This window comes from Muntiacus reevesi, chromosome 11 (assembly GCF_963930625.1).
Source record: "Muntiacus reevesi chromosome 11, mMunRee1.1, whole genome shotgun sequence".
NCBI lineage: Eukaryota > Metazoa > Chordata > Mammalia > Artiodactyla > Cervidae > Muntiacus > Muntiacus reevesi.
The window spans coordinates 80,568,275-80,589,742 of NC_089259.1; the positions used below are offsets into that span (position 1 = coordinate 80,568,275).

Here is a 21,468-nt window from a genome sequence, read left to right on the forward strand (position 1 = left end):
AATTTAACCCAGGGAAACTCTGAGACATAAAAAGATCCTTAAAGCATTTCCAAAATTAATAAGTAACAAGGATAGAGAGATATGCTTTTTTAAAAGTACCTTTCACTTACATTTCTCTTATGTTATCTCAGAAATCTTTGCAACCATTGCACACAAATATTGCTATAGCCATTTATCAGTGATTTATCAGGTCAAGAAAGAGGCTCAAAAAGTTAAGGTTTAAGCAGATACCTCTGGCCTTTGCTGTGTACTGTTGCCTTCCATTTCAGTGGTCAGGGAATCACAAAGAAAGGCAATGCCAAAGAATGTTCAAACTACAGCACAATTGCACTCATCTCACACACTGGCAAAGTAATGCTCAAAATTCTCCAAGCCAGGCTTCAGCAGTACATGAACCAAGAACTTGCAGATGTTCAAGCTGGATTTAGAAGAGGCAGAGGAACCAGAGATCAAATTGCCAACATCTGTTGGATCATAGAAAAAGCAAGAGAATTCCAGAAAAATGTCTACTTCTGCTTCGTTGACTACACCAAAGCGTTTGACTATGTGGATCACAACAAACTAGAAAATTCTTAAGAAATGGAAATTCCAGACCACCTGACCTGCCTTCTGAGAAATCTGTATGCAGGTCAAGAAGCAACAATTAGAACAAGACATGGAACAATGGACCGGTTCCAAATTGGGAAAGGAATATGTCAAGGTTGTATATTGTCACCCTGCTTATTTAACTTATATGCAGGGTACATCATGAGAAACGCTGGACTGGATGAAGCACAAGCTGGAATCAAGATTGCCAGGAAAAATATCAATAACCTCAGATATGCAGATGACACCACCCTTATGGCAGAAAGCAAAGAGGAACTAAAGAGCTTCTTGATGAAAGTGAAAGAGAAGAGTGAAAAAACTGGCTTAAAATTCAACACTCAAAAAACTAAGATCATGGCATCCAGTCACATCACTTCATGGCAAATAGATGAGGAAACAATGGAAACAGTGAGAGACTTCATTTTCTTGGGCTCCAAAATCACTGCAGATGGTGACTGTAGCCATGAAATTAAAAGACGCTTACTCCTTTGAAGAAAAGCATGACCAATGTAGACAGCATATTAAAAAGCAGAGACATTACTTTGTCAACAAAGGTCGATCTAGTCAAAGCTGTGGTATTTCCAGTAGTCATTTATGGATGTGAGAGTCAGACCATAAAGCTGAGCACCGAAGAATTGATGCTTTTGAACGATGGTGTTGGAGAAAACTCTTGAGTCCTTTGGACGGCAAGGAGATCAAACCAGTCCATCCTAAAGGAAATCAGTCCTAAATATTCATCTGAAGCACTGATGCTGAAGCTCCAATACTTTGGCCACTTGATGTGAAGAACTGACTCATTGGCAGAGACTCTGATGCTGGGAAAGATTGAAGGCAGGAGAAGGGACGACAGAGGATGAGATGGTTGGATGGCATCACCGACTCAATGGACATGAGTTTGAATAAGATCCAGGAGGTGGTGAAGGACAGGGAAGCCTGGTGTGCTGCAGTCCATGGGGTCACAAAGAGTCAGACATGACTGAGTGACTGAACTAAACTGACTAATATACATAACATATACAGTAAAATATATAATATGTATATAATACTAGAAACAACTGATCTGTTTCTAACAAAAAGCCTAGTTAACACAGGCTTTGAAATGTGTATATATATGTGTGTGTGTGTATATAAAAATACATAAATATATTAATATATTGTGTATATACATTTATATTTATATTATTTCATCAGGATTTTCACATCATTCATTCATTTCATTAAAAAAAGTCTTCTTATGAAACTGCAGATGTATCATTCATTGAGGTATTTAATATTAAGTGGCAATCACACATGCAACCTAACAAAGTGCAACATTACATGATGCCTGTCCTTTATCTCCCTCTGAAAGTTATTTTATTTCTTCCCCTAAATCTTACCCAAGAATTCTCTAAAGACCTACAAGCTTGGGTGCTCAAAGACATCTCTATAAAAGTTACTCATCAGAGTCAATATTGAGTTCCTTCAAACGACCTGAGGCTGTGCTACATGTTAAGGATACAAAGATGAGTCATTCTCGCCCACGTCTGACGTGTCTCCCAGGTTGAGTTGGTACCAGGGTTGTTGCCAGAGCCTAGACATGAAGCCCGTGACTCCACTGGACAGAATTCTGAGAGGACTCCTGAGTGATGGTGACGAATGAGCTCCTTGCATGAGGTCGTGGAGGAAAGCCCAGACTTAGAGCAAGACTGAGGATCTGATTTGGATAAAGGGAGGTCGTGAAGAGCATCAGAAGGTGTCCTGGGAGGATGGTCTCGTTGCAGGAGCCTGAGAACATCAGACAGAACGAGAGCCCAGGGGAAGGAAGGACTGTGCTTCAGGCACAAAACTCGGCCACGCTGGACCTTGGGTACCCTTAGCTACCCTGTAGCTAGTAAGCACTAAATGTTTAAAACCGTGTGATGGTGTGGTTTTGTTCCCCTTCGCGCTGCATCAGGAGTCGGCAAACTACAACCCACGGGCCACACCGGTCATCAGGGAACGCGTCATCGGCGCACAGCGCGCTGTTTGCTCACGTGCTGCTTGTGGCTGCTCCCACGTTACCAAGGCAGTATGCGTGTGTGCGCGTGTGCTCAGCCGTGCCCGAGTCTTCGAGACGCCAGGGACTATAGCCCAGCAGCCTGCGCCGTCCGTGGGGTTTCCTGGGCCAGGATGCTGGGGTGGGTTGCCATTTCCTTCTCCAGGGGGTCTTCCTGACCCAGGGATCCAACCCTCATCTCTCGCGTCTCCTGTATTGGCAGGCGGGGTCTTTACCACTAGTGCCACCGACAAAGGGAAGGTTGAGCCTAAAATATTTGCTTTGGGGTGAGATCCTTGTTTGTCATGGTCAGCTGACCCACACACTGTAGGCTAGTTAGCAGAATCCTTGGAAACCACCACCAGATTCCAGGGGCATCGCCTTTCCCATCATGACACCAAAACATGTCTTAATTCAAAACATGCTTAAATGTTGATGATATCTCAAACAGCATGCATCTTATACCAATTTGATTTACTCAGTCAATGTTTTCAAATAGTAATAATAAGTAATCAAGATTTAATGCGACAGTTACATGCACATCTTATTTCCCTCAAGCTATGGGTGTGCTGGGTTCTAATTCAAAAGTGCTAGTTACTCTTCACTATCAAAGCATCCCTGTTATAGCCTTCAAGAGTGGCATATCTGTATTTAAAGTGTCCCATTGAAGAGGAGGCTACCCTCATTGCTCGGCTGGTAAAGAATCTGCCTACAATGTGGGAGACCCCAGTTCGATTCCTGGGTCAGGAACATTCCCTGGAGAAGAGATAGGCTACCCACCCCAGTATTCTTGGGCTTCCTTGGTGGCTCAGCTGGTAAAGAATCCACCTGCAATGCGGGAGACCTGGGTTCAATCCCTGGGTTAGGTAGATGCCCTGGAGAAGGGAACAGCTATCCTCTTCGGTATTCTGGCCTGGAGAATTCAGTCTTTGGGGTCACCAGGAGTCAGATACAACAGAGCAACTTTGACTTCACCATTGAAGAGGAAAGAAATTAGATGTTAAATGTAGCACTTTGATCCTATGTTCTTAAAAATGTACATTACTTGCATTTCTTGGCTCAAGATGACAACTCAGTTAACTAACATTAGAATTTACTACTTGCTAATTTTCCATGACTCACCACAATGCAAATGTCAATTTTGTCTTTTTTTTAATCTCTCTTTTTTCTTTTCATGTAATTTTTGAAGGCTAGCTTCCATTTACAGTTATTACAAAATACCTGCTATGTTTCCTGTGTTGCACAATACATCAGTGTCTCCTTGAGCCTGTGTTTCACCCAGTGGTATGCACCTCCCCTCCCCTCACCCCTTTACTGCCCCGCCCCCCAGGGGTAAAACTTTGTTCCCTGCATCTATGGATTTGCCTCTTTTACGTTACAGTCACTAGTTTGTTGTAATTTTTAGATTCCGTGCATCAGCAGTGTCACACAGCATTTATCTTTCTCCATCTGACGTATTTTACTCCAAGTCCATCCATGCTTCTGCAAAGCTTCCTTCTTTTTCATGACTAAGTAATATTCCGTTGTGTGTATGTACCACATCTTCTTTCTGCGTGCATCTGTTCATGGACCCTTAGGTTGTTCCCGTGCCTTCTGCAATTTTGAATAGTGCTGTCTCTTTTCAAATTTTTTGGTTTTCTGGGGTTTTTTTTTTGGATATATACCCAAGAGTGGGATTGCTGAGTCATCTGGTAGTTCTATTTTTAGCTTTCTGAGAAACTCCTGTACTGTTTTCCATATGGGCCACCCCAATCAACACGTTTCCACTAACAGTGTATAGGGTTCCCTCTTCTCCACGTCCTCACCAACATGTGCTATTTGTAAACTTTTTGGTAACAGCCATTCTGACCACTGTGAGGTGATGTCTCACTGTTGTTTTGGTTTGCTTTTCCCTGATATTTAGTGATGTTGAACATCTTTTTATGTTCTTGTTGTCCATCTCTATTTCCTCTTTGGAAAGGTTAAGAATTTGTTGTTCAGTCACTCAGTGTGATTATATGACTGTTTCAAAATTAATACTTTGGGGATGGTACTTACATGCAATATGTGTACTCCATTGTCTGTAAGCCTTAAAAATAAGGAAGTTCTGCTGGGTGACCACATGGATGAACCTGGGGGACATGATGCTGAGTGAAATAAACCAGACCCAGAAAGACAGAAGCGGTATGATCTCACTTATATGTGGCTCTGAAATAGTCAAAATTCATAGAAACAGGGAGTGGGATGGTGGTTGCCAAAGTGTGGAAGGAGGGGAAACAGGGAGGTGATGGTCAAGGGGGACAAAGTTTTAGTTCTGCAAGATTCATAAGTCCCGGAGGTCCGTGTGCAGCATTGCGCCTATAGTTATCAGTGCTCCCTTGTTATCCTAAAAATGTGCCAAGACAGTAAATCTTGTGTAAGTGTTCATATCACAAGTGAGTAAATAAATGAAATTTTAGAAGTCAGAAGGACACTTCTGGAGGTGATAGTTGTGTTTATGGCATTCATAGTGGCGTTGGTTTCACGGTTGTTCAGTCACTAGGTCATGTCCTACTCTTTGTGACCCCATGGACTGCAGCAGATCAGGCTTCCCTTGTCTTTCATCAGCTGTCAGAGTTTCCTCAAACTCATGTCTGTTGAATCAATGATACCATCCAACCATCTCATCCTCTGTTGTCCCCTTCTCCTTTTGCCTTCAGTCTTTCCCAGCATCAGGGTCTTTTCCAATGAGTTGGCTCCTCACATCAGGTGGCCAGAGTATTGGAGCTTCAGCTTCACCATCAGTCCTTCCAGTGAGTATTCAGAGTTGATTTCCTTTAGGATTGACTAATTTGATCTCCTTGCAGTCCAAGGGACTCTCAAAAGTCTTCTGCAGTACCACAATTCGAAAGCATCAGTTCTTAGGCACTCAGCCTTCTTTATGGTCCAACTCTCACTTCCATACATGACTACTGGAAAAGCCATAGTTTGACTGTATGAACCTTGGTTGGCAAAAAAAATAGTCTTTGCTTTTAAATACAGTGTCTAGGTTTGTCATAACTTTTCTTCTAAGGAGCAAGCGTCTTTTAATTTCATGGCTGCAGTCATTTCACAGAGGTACAGTTATTTCCAAACTCACCCAGTGAATGCATTAAATATGCACACACTTCAATAAAGCATTTTTTAGATAATTAATATTTTCCTACTTAACAAGCATAATTGGGTTCAGATACCAAACGCCAAGCCTTCTTTCAACTCTAGTCACACACTGTCTACAGTAGACACTCAGAAGAGAGTTTCATCGCTGTGGAAATTGTGAGAGCTTGTTTCGATGCCAGGCTGTTCCTTCAGAGATCAGAGTAAGTTCATTCCTCTTCACGATCTGCTATCCAATTGTAATAACAATGATGTTCAGAGCAGCAGTTTCCTATGGCTGTAAGTAACTCAATTCAGTATATGAACTCGACATAAACATATTGAAATCATAAAATAACTGGCATTTGCCACCCATCTCCATAAGATGCTTTAGCCATTTTCAAGAAGTGCCTTCTCTGTTCAGTAGGGAGAGAAACAACTCTCTACTGTTCAGAGAAGCAACAACAAAAGCAACAAACATCTCCAACAAGTAAACCTCCCTTGGTTTCCTGTTCCTACTCAAACATAAGAGGTCAGACTGACCCCAGTGGATATTTGATTAGGGAGTAAATTGATTTAGGGACGAGGTAATTTTACTTAAGCCACAAAGCTTAGAGAGGACTCTCATTTCAGCTTAAGCAGCAAATGAACAGCTGTTCTTTTCAGTTTAGGGAGACAAGCTGTTCTAGTACCTGATAAATACAGGCTACGGGCTCCGCCAGTGCTTTCTGCAGAGCGTGGATGAGGGGGCAGGATGGCGCCCGGCAGCCTCCCCATCCACCGACAGCACTCAGCACCGGCCTGGCCACGTGGGACGAGATCGGAGAACAGCAGGGTGGGGGTCCTTGGCCTTATTTCAGCTCCATCACGGATCCAGTCTCCCGAGAGGGCCCAGCTTTGAATGTCCCCACAGTAGATGACCCTGCAGTGCGGTGCGTGCACGGGTGGGCATTCTCTACGTGAAGGTAAACTCAGGCCGCGTTGGACCCAAATACAAACCTGACCAAGGGGAAGATGCCCCGAGGCACAGGCTGTTCAGGAAGCGGAACCCTGTGGGTATTTCACACCAGGACACTTCCGAGTGTTCCACGTCCATCCTCTTACTGAAAAACCAGCATTTCGTTATCTTGCACAGTTCAGATGAGATGGTGGGGCCGGCTTGAAGTCAAAGAACTTGAGAGCATTGTCATGTAAATTCTAGACGTATGCTCTGAATTCATTTTTTATCTGCAGATTGGTATACTGGGTTAGTCCCAGGAGCCAAGGTAGAATTTCGCATTCCTTTTTAAAATTATTCAGCTCCCGTATTGTCCAGGATGAGAACCTCTGGCTTAATTACATGTACTGCATGAATGGACACCACAGGATTGAGGCAGCATCTCCGGGCAGGCTGCGTGGCCGCAGGATGAAGGGGGAGATGCTTGCAAGGGAGTGGCCAGGGTGGCAGTGGACTTGCATCTTCCGTCATGGTCCGTGGTACCCGCCGCCTTCGCCCCGCCGGCTACTCAGAGGCTGCAGCCAGTGGACGTCTTAGTGATCCCAGCCAAGGAACACAGCACACCTTCGGTAGGACTCACACCAAAAGGGGAAGAGGGCTTTGCCCAGGCTCTCAGCTGGCCCAGTGGGTCGGGCCCAGAACCCCCCTCCCTGCTCCGTGTGATCTTCTTTCTCGTGCATCTGGATCTCTGCCAGCCATGACGCAGAAGCCAGGCCCTGAGTTTGAATTTTTGAATGCTGTGTTTGAGAACTGTAACAGATCAATGCCTAGTAAATATGTCTGTGATGACATTAAAATAATAGCCTAATATTGTTATTAAAACAGTAGCCATAAGAGCAGTACCCCCAGCATACTGAGAGGGAAAAAAGGAGACAGAGAGGAGGAAGTAGCCTTGATTTGGAAGGTTCGGTGTTGAAGGCAGCAGCATGGAGTCTGGCTCTTGCCATTTCCTGTTGCTGCTGCTCCTCATTTATCCACGCATCTGTGCGATGGTTACCTTTATCCTCTCAAGCTGAGTGGAGGCCGAGGAGGGGAGGGAGGGGAGCCCACTGGAAACTTTCAGGCTGAGGAGGTCCAGCCACCGGGCGCAGCAGAGGCAGAGAAATGAGGAGGCAGAAATGGTTCAGTTGGCTCAATGCAGAGCGTCGTGGGAGCTGATAGAAGGGGGACCGGTGCCCGTGGCAGAGGCTCCGCGTGACCCGATAAGCGTCTCAGGCCTTGTTCTGCAGGGTGAGCGGGGGCCATGGTGGGCCTGGCGGATGGCAAAAGGCGGAGCCCACCCAACGCACGGGCGGCCCCGCGGGGGGACAGCACTCAGACCGACCTCCAGCCGGGAAGGGGACTTCTAAACCTTAACTGTCACAGAGGAAGAGAAAGAGGAACGGCCACAGTGAACACGGGTTTCTGTGTGAACCAGAGGAGGTTTTGGACACTTTCTTTGCTTCCGCATCCTTTGCTTTAAGAGGAAGAACAAGTGACCCTCTTCAGCTGGAAAGCACTTGCGCGCGTCCTCTGTGTGTCTCATCTCTCCTCACCCTCCCCGCAGCCGCCACGCTGAGATGGATTTTACTTCTCTCTCAAGCCCACTTGTGCTCCCTCATCTTCGTACTTCTCACTCTTTTCCTGAGGTATGTCAGCCCCGTTGCTAGGCAGCTGTTACCCTCAACCCACCACTCAGCCTCCTGGATGCTGGGAATTAGCCCCAAAGAGCTAGAAAACCACCCTTCCGTACCTGCGCTGTGTTTATCGTGAGAGCAGGGGTACCAGGAGCAAAATGGCAGTCCAGGCACGTGTGTAGAAGGGGCGAAATGCATCCTGGTTTCCCCTGGCCAGACAGCTATGTTTGTGCTGGACGCTAGGTAGAGAATCCACACAGGGCCCTGTATGAAAAGTATCAAGGGAATGAATGGTTAGAGAAGAAACCACATCCTCATTGTTCTGAAGCTAAACATTAATGGACGACTTAACCTGGAGAAAAGCAGAAATACCCAAAAATAAGCATGGGGAGAAGGTAGAATCTGTAGATTTCTACCAGCGCTGCCTTAAGGTCTGGCCATTCTTCCTTGCCTCTGAAAAGCAAAACACTCACCTTCACCTGATGGCTCCTTCCATCTTTCCCCTGAGGGAGAGCTCCCTCCAACATCTTCCCCGTCCTGTGGATTATCCAGGCCTTTCTCTGGGAGAGTGAGGTGACCAGGAATCCTCAAACGTCCTTTCATTGTTCTGAGTGAAGTAAGTAAAATGAGTCCCTAATGAGAGAAATGTCATCACCAGGTCTTGAAATAAGAATATCACATCTTTCTGGAGATATCATTTTAGACATAAGAGAGGCATGTTTTGTCTTTGAGCATGCGCAGTAATTAGAACACATCTTGGGCTTCCCTGGTAAAGAATCCACCTGTAATACAGGAGACCTGAGTTCGATCCCTGAGTTGGGAAGATCCCCTGGAGAAGGAAATGGCAGCCCACTCCAGTATTCTTGCCTGGAGAATCCCAGGGACAGAGGAGCCTGGCGGGCTGCAGTCCGTGGGGTTGCAAAGAGCTGGGCATGACTGAGGGACTTCACTCGGTGACCAGTGCGTTCCTTGGCAGAGTATGCAGCGCGTAATAGGTGCTCAGAGAATATTTGCTGGATAGAATTAAATTTTAAGAGGTTTTGAGACAGAAACTTCCATGAAAGAATTTTCTTTGAGAAAGAAGAGAGGAAATGAACATTCAACAAATGATTTCAGGAGATTGTATCTAAGTTTCTTTTTAAGCATTAGCTTAATATATATCCTTTGTATTTTTCTAAGGCAGTGATTCTACAGTTTCATGAAAGTCAACGAAGAGTCATTACAATGTTTAACCAGATGCCTGCAGTTACTGAATGAGCTCTTTTTTTGTTTTTAGGGCCATGAGGGATAGAATCTCAAAATTGTTCTTAAAACTCGAAGGAACAACCCATTTTGAAAAGAGGAATATTTATTTCATCACTTTCCTTAGATTCTACTTTGCATTTCTTAATTGTTAGCTTCTTCTCTGTTACTACCACTTCAACCGACCCCTCTTAGAATATAGAGACCCCAGAAGGAGAGGACCGGTGATGTGGCTCTCTCACGTATACTTTGGTAAGTGGTGGTCACATCCGTTACTATTCCGTCATCACCTTCAGGATTCTGTGAGTGCGCCAAGGAGAGTTTTCATGAATCCTTGATGTAGAAAGAGCACTTAATGATGAATACGTGTGCCGTAAAATCATGCAGTAACTGCGATAGGACGAGGTTGAGTAAGCTCCGGGAGTTGGTGATGGACAGGGAAACCTGGCATGCTGCCGTCCAAGGGGTCGCAAAGAGTCGGTTATGACTGAGCGACTGAACTGACTGAACTGTGCTAGAACTTGCTGGGAATTTAGCTTGTAGACCAGCAGGAAGGGGAAGTTGAAAGTCATCAGAGACACATTTCACAAGAGACATGAGGCAGATGGAGTGTCTAACACAGTTTTAGCTTTCAACCCAAGAGAACCCTGATTATTCTGCACCATAAAAGAAACAGACCCAGTTTCCCATGTGGTCAGTACTGTCCTGTCCAGCCAGGCAGACGGTCCCGACAGAAAAGAAGCTGACCCCAGCGGAGGAAGGGAGAACCAGGGAGGTGCCAAGTCTGGTTCGGGGGAGTCGGTGACATCTGGTCCACACCCCCTTTGGGAGTTTCGCCTCCACTCCCCTTCTGGGTCTCCTGAGTTGCACAACTGTTTCCTTCTGTTTATGGAGAGTTCGTCCAGGAAAATAAGGTATCTTCCCAGACTTCTCCATCTCAGTCAGTGTCAGCTTCATCCTCAGCCTCCTCGGTCAAGATACTTGGGGTCATCCTCTCTTTCCTCCCCATCCACATCAGTGCGTGGCAGAGCCTATTGGATCTGCCTCAAATATGGACCGAGTTTATCAGTTCCGACCATTTGGGAGAGCAACATCCTGGGAGACTCTCCCCAGCCCTCTGCTCATTCTCTCTGCCTGCTCTCTGCCTTGCAGCTTCCACGATTCTTCAGATGTCCACTGATGTGGTTTATCTGCCCAAAGCCTTGCTCCCTAGGATTCTCCGAGTCCCAGATGAAGCCCTTCAAGTCACCCGTGGGGGTCCTCGTCCCGCGGTGTGGTTACCTCTGTGGGTCCATCCCCTTCATCTACCTGCCCCCTGCTCCAGCCGCCCCGCCCCCCTTGGTTCTCTGAGCATGTGCCCACAACCCGCCCCAGGCGGCCGGACCCCACACCCCCAGTATGGATCCTGTTCCCCAGAGAGGGCCGTGCCCCTTCCTGATGAGCCGGAATCTGCTCACCCTGAAACCTGCCCTGCTTCATTTTTCTCCATCTCTCTTGGATCTGACCTCCTTCCTCATTTACGTTTCTGTTCTCTGTCTCCATCATGGAAGAGAAGGGCTTTTGTCCATTTTGTTTCCGGCTGTCTTCCTGGCATCTGTTGTGTGCTCTCAGATGGCAGAGTCCGCCTGCAATGCAGGGGACCCCGGCTCCATCCCTGGGTCGGGAAGATCCCCTGGAGAAGGAAATGGCAACCCACCCCGCCAGTAGTCTTGCCTAGAGAAATCTATGGACAGAGGAGCCTGGCGGGCTACAGTCCATGGGGTGGCAAAGAGTCGCGCACGGCTGAGCGACTAACACACTTGCCTGTTTTGTTTCCTGCTGCGTTCCTGGGGTCTGTTTGGTGCTGAGTCAGTTTTGGTTGGTTGACTGAACGAGCCCGAATGAATGAAACAGAGGACGTGATTCTGGACATGGAACCAGACACCAGTCACGTCTCTCATCCCAGATGGGGCTGAGCCAGGAGGGGGTCTGCTGGAAGAGTGAACACTGACTTTTTGCTGTTGGCTGGTCTCTCTGGGGCCCAGGCAGGTGTCAGCCTGGGTGGATGGAGGCGACCACCTCCTGGACCACAGAGGCCAGGGATGTGTGGGGACAGAGAGGAGAAGCCCCTTCTGCAGACGCCCACCCTGTGCTCAGGACCGCGTGCGGCTCTGCAGTGGTCATTACCATTCGGTCTGGAATGGAGGTCTCCAGGAGGACAAGCTTCAGTGCAGGGGTGGGCCGGTGACTCCATCTAGAGGTGACATTCAGATTTGAGAGACAAGATGTTTTTAATTACATTAAAATAGAGTACCTCACCCTGTCTAAGATGACGCTTTTGTCTTTTCGGTTGAAATGTCAGAATTATACCACTTTAAGTGTCAAAAGAACTATATAAAACGAGAAGAGAAAGGCACCGTGTGTTAAGACTTTTGTTCTGACTTGTTAATACTGTATTCAGATACTTGAATTATGTCAATTCCATTCTCCGTGATAATTAGCAGAGTTCCAGAATGAGACAATTATAAAAGAATAAAGAGATAATGTGAGTGATTTCATTTCATTGTGTAACCAGCTAAGTGGTGGAAATGCGCTGATTTTCCTGAGTGTTTGAATGAGTCTGTATTTCATTATGAGCTTAGTTTAATGTCAGAGGAAGGCTCAGTCACCCAGAGGTCAGAGAACCAAGGAGTCCCGTCTCTGAGAGTCCCGTCCGCTGGTGGCCCCCGTGGGTTTGCCGTTTCAGACGTTTGTACGCAGTCTCGTCCCTTTTACTCTGGAACCGTCTGGGGCCGGGGAGGCTTCCGCTGCGCCTCGAACGGCCGGTGCTGGCGGAGACACCGCCTCCGGAGTCAGGCCGCCCCAGTGCAGTCCCGGCCCAGCCCCTTTCACACTGCGTCAGGTCTCTCCAGGGGCCTTTGAACCACAGAAGCGGACTCTCCCACAGTTCGGAGACGCCAGCAGGGCCCTGGCCCCCAGAGACCCTTCCTTGCCTCCCTCTAGCTTTGGGGGTGGCCCCCAGCCCTTTCAGCTGCATCACCCCACTCCCGCCTCCCGCGCCAAGTCTTCACACAGCATTGCTGCCTCTTCCCAGGACACCAGTCCTGTGGGATTCGGGCCCTCCCTGCTGGCGTCATCTTAACCGCATCGCATCCTTCAAGCCCGTTTCCAGGTCAGCTCACGGCCATGTATCCGCTGTGCTCTGCTTAGTCGTCCGGGGTCTCTGACTCTTTGCGCCCAGCCCGCCAGGCTCCTCTGTCCATGGGGTTTCCCAGGCAAGAATGCTGGAATGGGTTGTCATTTCCTTCTCCCGGGGAATCTTCCTGACCCAGGAGCCGGACCCGTGTCTCCTACATCTCCTGCATTGCAGGTGGACTCTTTACCCGCTGAGCCATCAGGGAAGCGCGTGTATCTATTCGGTCTGGGGCAGGAACACAATTCAACATCATCCATGTGAGCTTGGGCAAGGGACTTCATTTCCGTGACCATCAGCTTCTCCCTGTCAAAAGAGGGTGGTCACCCAGACGTGCTGCACCTTCAAGGAGCACGGGAAGCAGCAGGTGAAAATTCCTGGCACTTGTTCGGTGCTCGAGAAAGGTCCGTCCCGATCCTCCACTCCTCCAGCCCAGCTTCTTGGCCTCCCATCCCTGAGCGGGTCGCTCACAAAGTTCCTCTGGGTTTTTCCGTATGACCTCATGGGAAGACCTCAGGAAACTTTCTGGCCAACCCACTAGTTACTCGCTCCACACATAGGCAATTCTGCAGACACCATGCGATGTGCAGAGATGACCCAGTGCCCTGGGGAAGATCACACACTTCGAGGAGAGATAAAAATTAAATTCACCTTTATGGCACAACACAGAATTTGTGTCACATCCTGAGAAGCACGCAGGTGCAGTACCGAGAGAGGGGAGAATTCCTGCTCGGTGTCTTGCCAGGGACCTCACAGCAGATTTGCTGCAAAGCTGAAACCTGAGCCTGCGCTTAGGTCCCCAGCCCAGTTTCTTTCCTGTTCAGACACAGTACACAGTTATGTTGGTCATCACCTCTGAACCCCTCGAACGTGGTAACACACAATCCCTTTGTGCCCGCTGATGCCCTAGGTCATGTGCCAGCATCTCTGGGGAACGCCCATCGCCTTCAGCTGGTCCCCTCCACCGCCCCCTGCAGTTTCCTCCTGGCTCCCAAGCCCCCACACACAACCTCCCTTATCCCCGCTTCCTCTGCCCTGTGCCACCCTGGAAAGACCCTCTTCTGTTCTGCAGCAACCACAATAAGACCAGTTTAAAACAAAAAAACCCAGCAGATACCAACTCCAGTGCCTACTGGGTAGGAAAGCATATTCTTGCCTCTTATCAAAAAAAAAAAAAGGAAAAATAATCATTGAATATCATCTACAGATCGTCTTAGACCATTTGATGTGATCAAAACGATGAGCGAGAGCTTTCAGAGCCTCGCCTCTGGCACTCCAAATGCATGTTCAGTCTCCGCTGCTATTTTTACTCCCTTCTGTACCCTGAGTTAATACATGAGCAAAAATCTAGGTTTGAGAGGGAAGGGATGTTGCTGATGCTGCCGTATTTATTTTGCCTGACTCATGGCTAGCAGGACGATGACGATGCTCAATCCAGGGCAGATAAAATGTGAGTTGTGGGGGACAGCACTAGAAGGATTTTAGAGAGGAAACGAAAGTCTACTGTTGAAAAGGTCACACAGATGTATTTTCTGAGGGTTTATGCTGTGCCCCGGATCCATAGTTCCTCTGCACTGCCCCCAACCCCCGACCCCACACGATGGACACCTAGTTTCTCTTCTATACTTGCAGAAGTAAAGATGTGGTGCGGCTGCCAGTGGGGCTTCCCAGGTGGCTCTGGGGGTAAAGAACCCGCCTGCCAACGCAGGAGACATGGGATACATGGGTTCAACCCCTGGGGCAGGAAGACCCCCTGGAGGAGGGCATACAACCTACTCCAGTATCCTTGCCTGGAGAATCGCATGGACAGAGGAGCCTGGCGGGCTACAGTCCATGGGGCCGCGAAGCATCAGACTCGAATGGGTGACCGCACGTGCCCACGTGACCGCCGGCGGGACAGGTCCACCCTGTCAGTGCTCGGGTGGGGAAGGCGGAGGGGGTGGTGGGCAGCCAGGAGTGCAGGGGGTTCACTGCTTCCCTTGGGAAGCAGAACATCTCTTGTAGAAGATGCCAGATTTGCTGCAACAAACTTTAGATGAAAAGCTAAGGTGTTCCACAGAAACTAACAGAGAACTTCGGTGATTTAACGATTGGCAGTGAGTTCCCGGGGTGGCCCAACGTGAGGGTTATAAGCACACCAGATACAGCCCGGTCATTTCCCTCTTTCCTCCTGTTCTCGTCCTCCCCTCGTCGTCCTCCCCTCCCCTCCCCCTTCTCCTAATACTGTGTCGCTCGCCTGTCAGGGTAAATGCTACAAGTGCAAAGGAAAATTTTGCATCCTGTTTTTTTTTTTTTTAAATGGGTCATATAATCTTAAAAGACAATTTTTTTTAGAAACCCAGAGGAAAACTTTATATAGTCACGAATTTCAGCCAGAGAGTGAAATTTAATTATTTGGAAGAACTTTCCAAAAATAAAGGGTCCTTCTAGAAGATTTAAAGCACTCAGTCTCTACTCTATGGGGACAGCACTTCTCTACCTCTCACTTAAATAAGACTTCTGGGCGCTTTGGTCTTCCTTTATTATAGATTCTAACTACATCTAGATGCACTCTCAAACGTTGATAAAGAATGCTGGAATATCCTAAATGGTGTATTTTAAGAGTATTCGAAAAACCTACATGAGAACTAGTAAATTCCATATTCTTTGTCTCCGAATGCCCTTTTGATAAATGGTTTGCATCTCTCCTGGTAATATTAAAGGTACATTAGAGGACTGAGGAGTAGATTTGGTTCCTTTTAAAATCACATCCTTGTAAAGGACAAGGGCTGTTCGAAGTGATCCAGGGTGAAATTCACGACGCAGGGAGGGTTCAGGGCACAGAGGACAAAGTAAGAAAGGGGGAAGATTTTAAAAACTGGGTAACAAAGGCAACGCTGCTGGAAAAAGTCATTTGCTTGACCAGTTCACTCACGGCTTTCCCGTCCCCGCTGCTTCTTGCAGGTACAAGCCCTTGGCCGAGACCCTCCCCGGCAACGAGAGGACACTGCCCGCCCAGGAGAGGTGCCGGCTGGCCCTGCAGCACTGCCGGTTCCCCGGGTGGCAGGTGGGTGACCCCCAGGCTCCTGCCAGAGCAGGTCAGGGTTGCCAGTAGGTGAGCTGAGTTGTCGCGGGAGCCGCCCGTGTGTGCATGTGTGCGTGTGTGTGTGCGTGCGCACTCAGTCGCTTCAGTTGTGTCCGACCCCATGGACTGTAGCCCATCAGGCTCCTCTGTCCATGGGATTCTCCAGGCGAGAATATTGGAGTGGGCTGCCGCTGCCCGAGACTCACCAGCAAAACCAAAGTGCCGTGATGCGTTTGTCTAAGAGGGATGCCAAGCGTAGTCCCCGAACACACAGCAGCCCTGATTCACCAGTTTCATCAGCAAACACAGGACAAAGGAAGCCCGGAGCCTCTGTTTATGACTCAGGGAGGAGTTCAGGATCTCAGACCCCAACATAGGCAGCAGAGCCTTCTGGAGTGTCTAAACGGGAGAAGTCAGAGGAACCACAACAGGGGTGGTTGACAGGGCCCAAGGTTCCCTGGCATGATAGCCGTGCTTCCAGAGGAGGAAGGAGCAGGGACGTGCTCTTCAGAAACCCGAGGGCGCAGTCTGGATTTTGTTTAATCCCTGAAGCAACTCAGAAGGCCGCCATGACTGGTGCTAGGAAGAAGAATGTGAAATGTAAAAGAAGTGAGCAACAGAACTGAGCAATCATGGGAGTCAGGGTCCATGACACCAGAATTCCTGCAAGTTTCTATAGCTATAAAACATCTGAACCTGCACAGGAGGCAAAGAGTTTGGTAGCCAGTAGTTTCGGCAAAACATAACAATTACGGGAAAGCAGAGGTAAGTCTCATCTTTTAAAAACGATAGGGAGATAGAGTGTCTCTAAGGGAAAATGTATAACAGTTGATGAGGCCATAAAAGGGTGCTTTAGCACAGAAATGACATGAAGAGAAGGTGCAGACTTGCTGGTATGTCTGAAAGGGGAAGACAGGGTGGGTGAGGCAGGTGTTGAGCCCTGGGTTGACACCAGCATCCTCACCCGTCCATGATGAAGAACCAAGAACCTGGCATTTTAGCATGGATGAGTAACGATTTAATTGTCAGTGCCACCCAGGCTCTTTCTTCATTATCCTTTCTCCTGTTCTTTCCCTTTTTTAACTAATAGCGGAGTTGAACTTTAAATAGCGGTCTGAAGGAGGACGCGCACACAGCCTGTAGTAGGCACAGATGCACATCCGTGCCAAAAGACAGGATAAAAAAAGGAGGAGGAAGGAGGAATTGCTAACAGAGAGTGAAGTCAGCAAGCCACGCAGGAGTCAGTGGCATCAGATGTGGGGCTCGCGTGCAGAATCATTCCACAAGCTGGAGGTAGTGAAGTCATTTCAGCTGACTCACTCTCAGAACTTCAAGCCAGTGTCTGGGGAAAAATGGAGGGCAGGAGGAGAAGGGGGCAACAGAGGACGAGATGGGTGGATGGCATCACCGACTCAACGGGCATGAGTTTGAGTAAACCCCAGGAGTTGGTGATGGACAAGGAGGCCTGGCGTGCTGCAGTCCATGGGGTTGCAAAGAGTCAGACACAACTGAGCAACTGAATAACAACTGAACAGAAGTGAATACGGAACACAGAGATTTTCCTGTTGCATTTTGCTCTTTAACAGACACAGATTAGGATGATGTACTTTTATTAATGTTGAGAAAGTACGTTGAGTTGTTGAGGGATCTGGGAAGATTCTTCCACTGAGAGAGGGACTGGCAGGAACCACAACACCTGACCAGCCTTTAGGTCCTCCAAGACACCTGACTGGAGTCTGGGGTCACATGAGGAGGGAGGGGGCCGAGGGGACAAACCAGGGCAGCCAGGCACCTGGCCCTCCTCCATCTGCTAGGACGACTTTGCCGCTGGGTACGGTGTGACACTGAACCTCACGCACACCGGGCCTTTGAAAAAGTACATCAAAATAAAACATGGGGACAAGTTCCCGTTTCATTACACTAATTTATTTTCCTTGGCTTTTTTAAATCTCCCTAAAGAAGGCCAAAGAAAAAAAGAAACGTATTCATTTGCAGATCGTATTTGTTTATGCATTTCTTCTTGAATAGTTAGGAAAGGTGGCTTTCTTCAGCTTCTCTAAGATGTAACCTTTCATATTCTTTATGCTATAAGACAAATTATTGACTCTAGAGAAATAAAGCTTATTCCTATTTCACTCTTGTACTAGTCAGAAGGCAAATGACTTTTTTTTTTTTAAATCTTACTTCTTACCTAGAAAGCCAGACCCCTCAGTTTCAGAAGTAAAGCATGTGTTTGAAATGTGCTGAAAGTTACAGGCAGAGTTGTTACCCCTCTCTTGTGAGAGGTTAACAAGGACGAGGATTAAATGGAAAATGTTTGAAGCAGCAGCAGATCCTAATGGGTGGTTTCGTTCAGACACCATGGTCCTCAGATTGCTAAGAGGCCAACATGTTTCCAGGAAGCAGCCCTTATGCATCCTCTGGCTCCGAATGGTTAGCGTGAAACTGATGGCTAGTCTCCTCCGTGGTGCTTAGAAGTGACGCTCGAACAGGAAGAAATTGGAGTCATCCTTGGCTGCGGGAATCTGCACAGAGTGTTAGCTAGAAATTCTGTTCTCTGAACTGAAAAGCGGATCTTTTATCATGGCTCTCATGGGTCTTGAGGATCCTATGAGATCACTTCCTCTCTCCCCAACTTCCATCACAACCCGTGCAGGAAACCTTCACAGCATCAGTTCAGGGGCTCTAGCTCCATCACTCCTGTTCTTTTGCACAGTAGAGCGATTTCGTACGCAGTACTGAACACTGGGGTCTTCTGTTGCGTACGAGGAGAGACAGTCGTCTTCCCTTCAGCGTTTGTTTAGTGATCTGCATGTGCTGTTTACTGTTCATGTAGCCGTGGGTTTGGAGTCAGTACGCGAGGCCTTGGAATTTCTGAAATCTCATCAGTAATGATTCCTCTCATCCTGGAAGTCTGTTACAACAACTCTGAGGGTGTTATTTATTTATTTACTTACTTAGCTTTGTTTTTATCTGAGTTAACCCAGAAGAAAGAAAGGAGGCAGTGAACAGGAATAACCTCATTGCAGACATGAGGAAATCGCCTTAGAGCTCAGATTCCTGATCAAAATGCAAGGTGGGGCGAATATTTGGTCTTGGCCGGAGGCCCTTCACCGGGACCAGCCCCGGCTCTTCTGTGGTGGGTTCCTTCCGCTGCACTCGCTCCGATCTGTATCTTTTAATGCAGCCACTGAAGGCCCCTTTACTCAGACGACAGAACTTGAAAGGCACAGGTTATGCTTCCAGCCCGGGGCTTTGATCAGAGGCACTGGGAGGTTCCTTGATGAGCCTCGCAGATTGCTTCCTGCGGTTAGTGTCTTTTTTTTCCATTTCTCATATGCACCCGGTAGATGGAGATAAAACAAGCTGGCTGCTTGCTGTTGCTGCCAGTTCTGATTGGAACCCTTCTTAAGTGAGCGTCAGCCCCCTGACCCTTCCACGGCCAGGGCTTTGGGAGGCTGGGTCCTGACTTAAGGAAAAGGAGGAGAAGAAGAAAAAGGAGAAGAGAGAAACTGGGCTCAAGGGAGGAGATGTTTGGTTCAGTCCGGTGTTCAATGTCCTTTCTAGTCTGAGAGCGGGCACCTGGCTGCTCCAAGCACCCAGGGATGCCGCAAGGCTGGCCAGCATCCACGGTCCAGGTGCCACCCCGGGCGTGCTCGCCTCGCCCTGACCCCGTGGGCAGAGGCAGGCGGAGACCCGTTCTGCCGAACCAAGTGGCGGCACCCCCAGCAGGCGGGTGGCCAGGCCTTGTCCCCACCTCCCATCCTCCGTTCGTGTCCTCGCCCCTGAGGTCACCCAGCCCGTCTCCTACCGAGCCGCTGCCTGTCCGTCCCCTGCCAGCGAGTGAGCACCTTGAGGAGGCCGTGTCCGCCCTCTGGACTGCTGCGTCTCCAGCAAGGCCGTCTCACAGGCAGGTGCTCGGGGCAGACTTGCCCGGCCGGTCAATGAGTCTTTGTCAATAAGAAACCAAACGACTCTCATCTATGCGGACGTGGGCTTCTCAAGTAGCACTGGTGGTAAAGAACCGCCTGCCAGTGCAGGAGACGTAAGAGACTCGGGTTCGATCCCTGGGATGGGAAGATGCCCTGGAGGAGGGCGTGGCAACTCATTCCAGTATTCTAGTCTGGAGAATCCCTGGACAGAGGAGCTGGCGGGCTGCAGTCCAGAGTCGCAAAGAGGTAGACATGACTTAGAGATTAAGCACTCACTCACATAGATAACACAGACTTGTATGAATCTTTAAAGTCTGGAACAGTTCACAAAACCTAAGAGCACTGACGTCCGAAGGATGGTTTTGAGATGAAAGTCAAATGGAATTTTAGCGTGTCTCTATTTAGAAGGTGAAATGAATTTGTGGATTACTTCTGTAATTAGAGATGACTTTTGGAGTTTATAATTACTACCTAAATACAGTTTAAGTGGAATATTGCATGGGGCCAATTTAATTATTTAAGCATGTATGAAAAAATTGTGAGTCACACGGACAGTGCTTTTCCTAAAGCACTTTTGTTTCCAAAAGAGCAATTAACCTGTTGGATAGTTCATGCCTCTGGCCCTTACTTCCCCAAGGAATCATCACAGGATTTGAGCTGGTCACCACAAGTGACCACAAGTCACCAGTTTGGGCAGACTCAGTCCTGCCATTGCTTCCTTAATGTTATCAACATTACAGCTTTAACAGAAGGTGGTTTTAACTCAATGAGAAGTGAAGGAAAACTGTGAGGCTAGAAAGGCATCAGTGCTTGGCGGTTTCTTGTTCATGTGCATGAAATGACAAATTTTAAAAACACGCTAGATGAGCTTTATCCTTATTTCAAAGCAGAATTTAAGTACGTTGCTCAAAAAGCAATAGAAGTTTCCTGAAATGATTCGAGTAGACGCTACAGGAGTGACTTCCAGGACAGTTTTATGTCTCACGAGAGGTATTTTTCTTTATGAAACAAAAAGTCTACAGATTACTTCTTTTGCAGGGGAAAAAAAATCAAACAGTTTTGAAAATAAGTTAAACGAACCCACTCGTCATTAACTTTCTGCTATTTGGTATTTTTAAAATCACTCAGGTATTTCATTTATTTAAATATATACATGTTTAATTCGGTCCCACTTTAAAAGGTACCTTTAAAAATAATCCGTCCAGTCGATGTTCATTTATCAAACCCTCTCTGCCTGATTTTCATGCCACACAGCAGCGATGGGCGGGCCTGTATCAGCCATGCTGTGTCACTTCCAGAGAGGGGAAAACCTCTGAAACTAATTCTAAGTGGAAAAAGAAATGGTATCATCTGATTTTCACACATTTTATATGAATCAACTGGGTAGGGGATGCTGTCTTCTGTGTAGTTCTTTGAATGCTATATTCATTTTAAAGCCATCTGGAGGGTGATGAAGAGAGAAACAGATCTCTCTGTTCAGGGGCACCAGGGTGCCGGGCAGCCCCCCGCTTAGCAAGGCTTCCACAGGGATGGCTTTTACTGTCATTCCAGAGAGTTCTAGGACTCTGGGGTGAGGGGAGCCTCGTGGACGAGGAAAGGCACTCCATGCGACGCCTGTCACAGGACTTCGTGGAAGGAGAAGCTGAGATGATAGCCTCAGGGAGACTTCCTGCATTCTCTGATGCCGTGAGGATGGGTAGTCAGACACAAGAGGGCTTCCGATGACTTGCAAGTAAAGAATCCACCTGCAATG

General features: G+C 47.8%; 1 protein-coding gene across 1 annotated transcript in view; it reads left to right on the forward strand.

Moving 5' to 3' along the window:
- The window catches only part of MYO16 (myosin XVI), a 372,035-nt gene that overhangs the window by 259,963 nt on the left and 90,604 nt on the right, over positions 1 to 21,468 (forward strand). Inside the window, exon 27 of the mRNA XM_065901993.1 lies at positions 15,663 to 15,765. Coding sequence (XP_065758065.1) covers positions 15,663 to 15,765 — 103 coding nt within the window. The remainder of the gene's footprint in view (positions 1 to 15,662; positions 15,766 to 21,468) is intronic.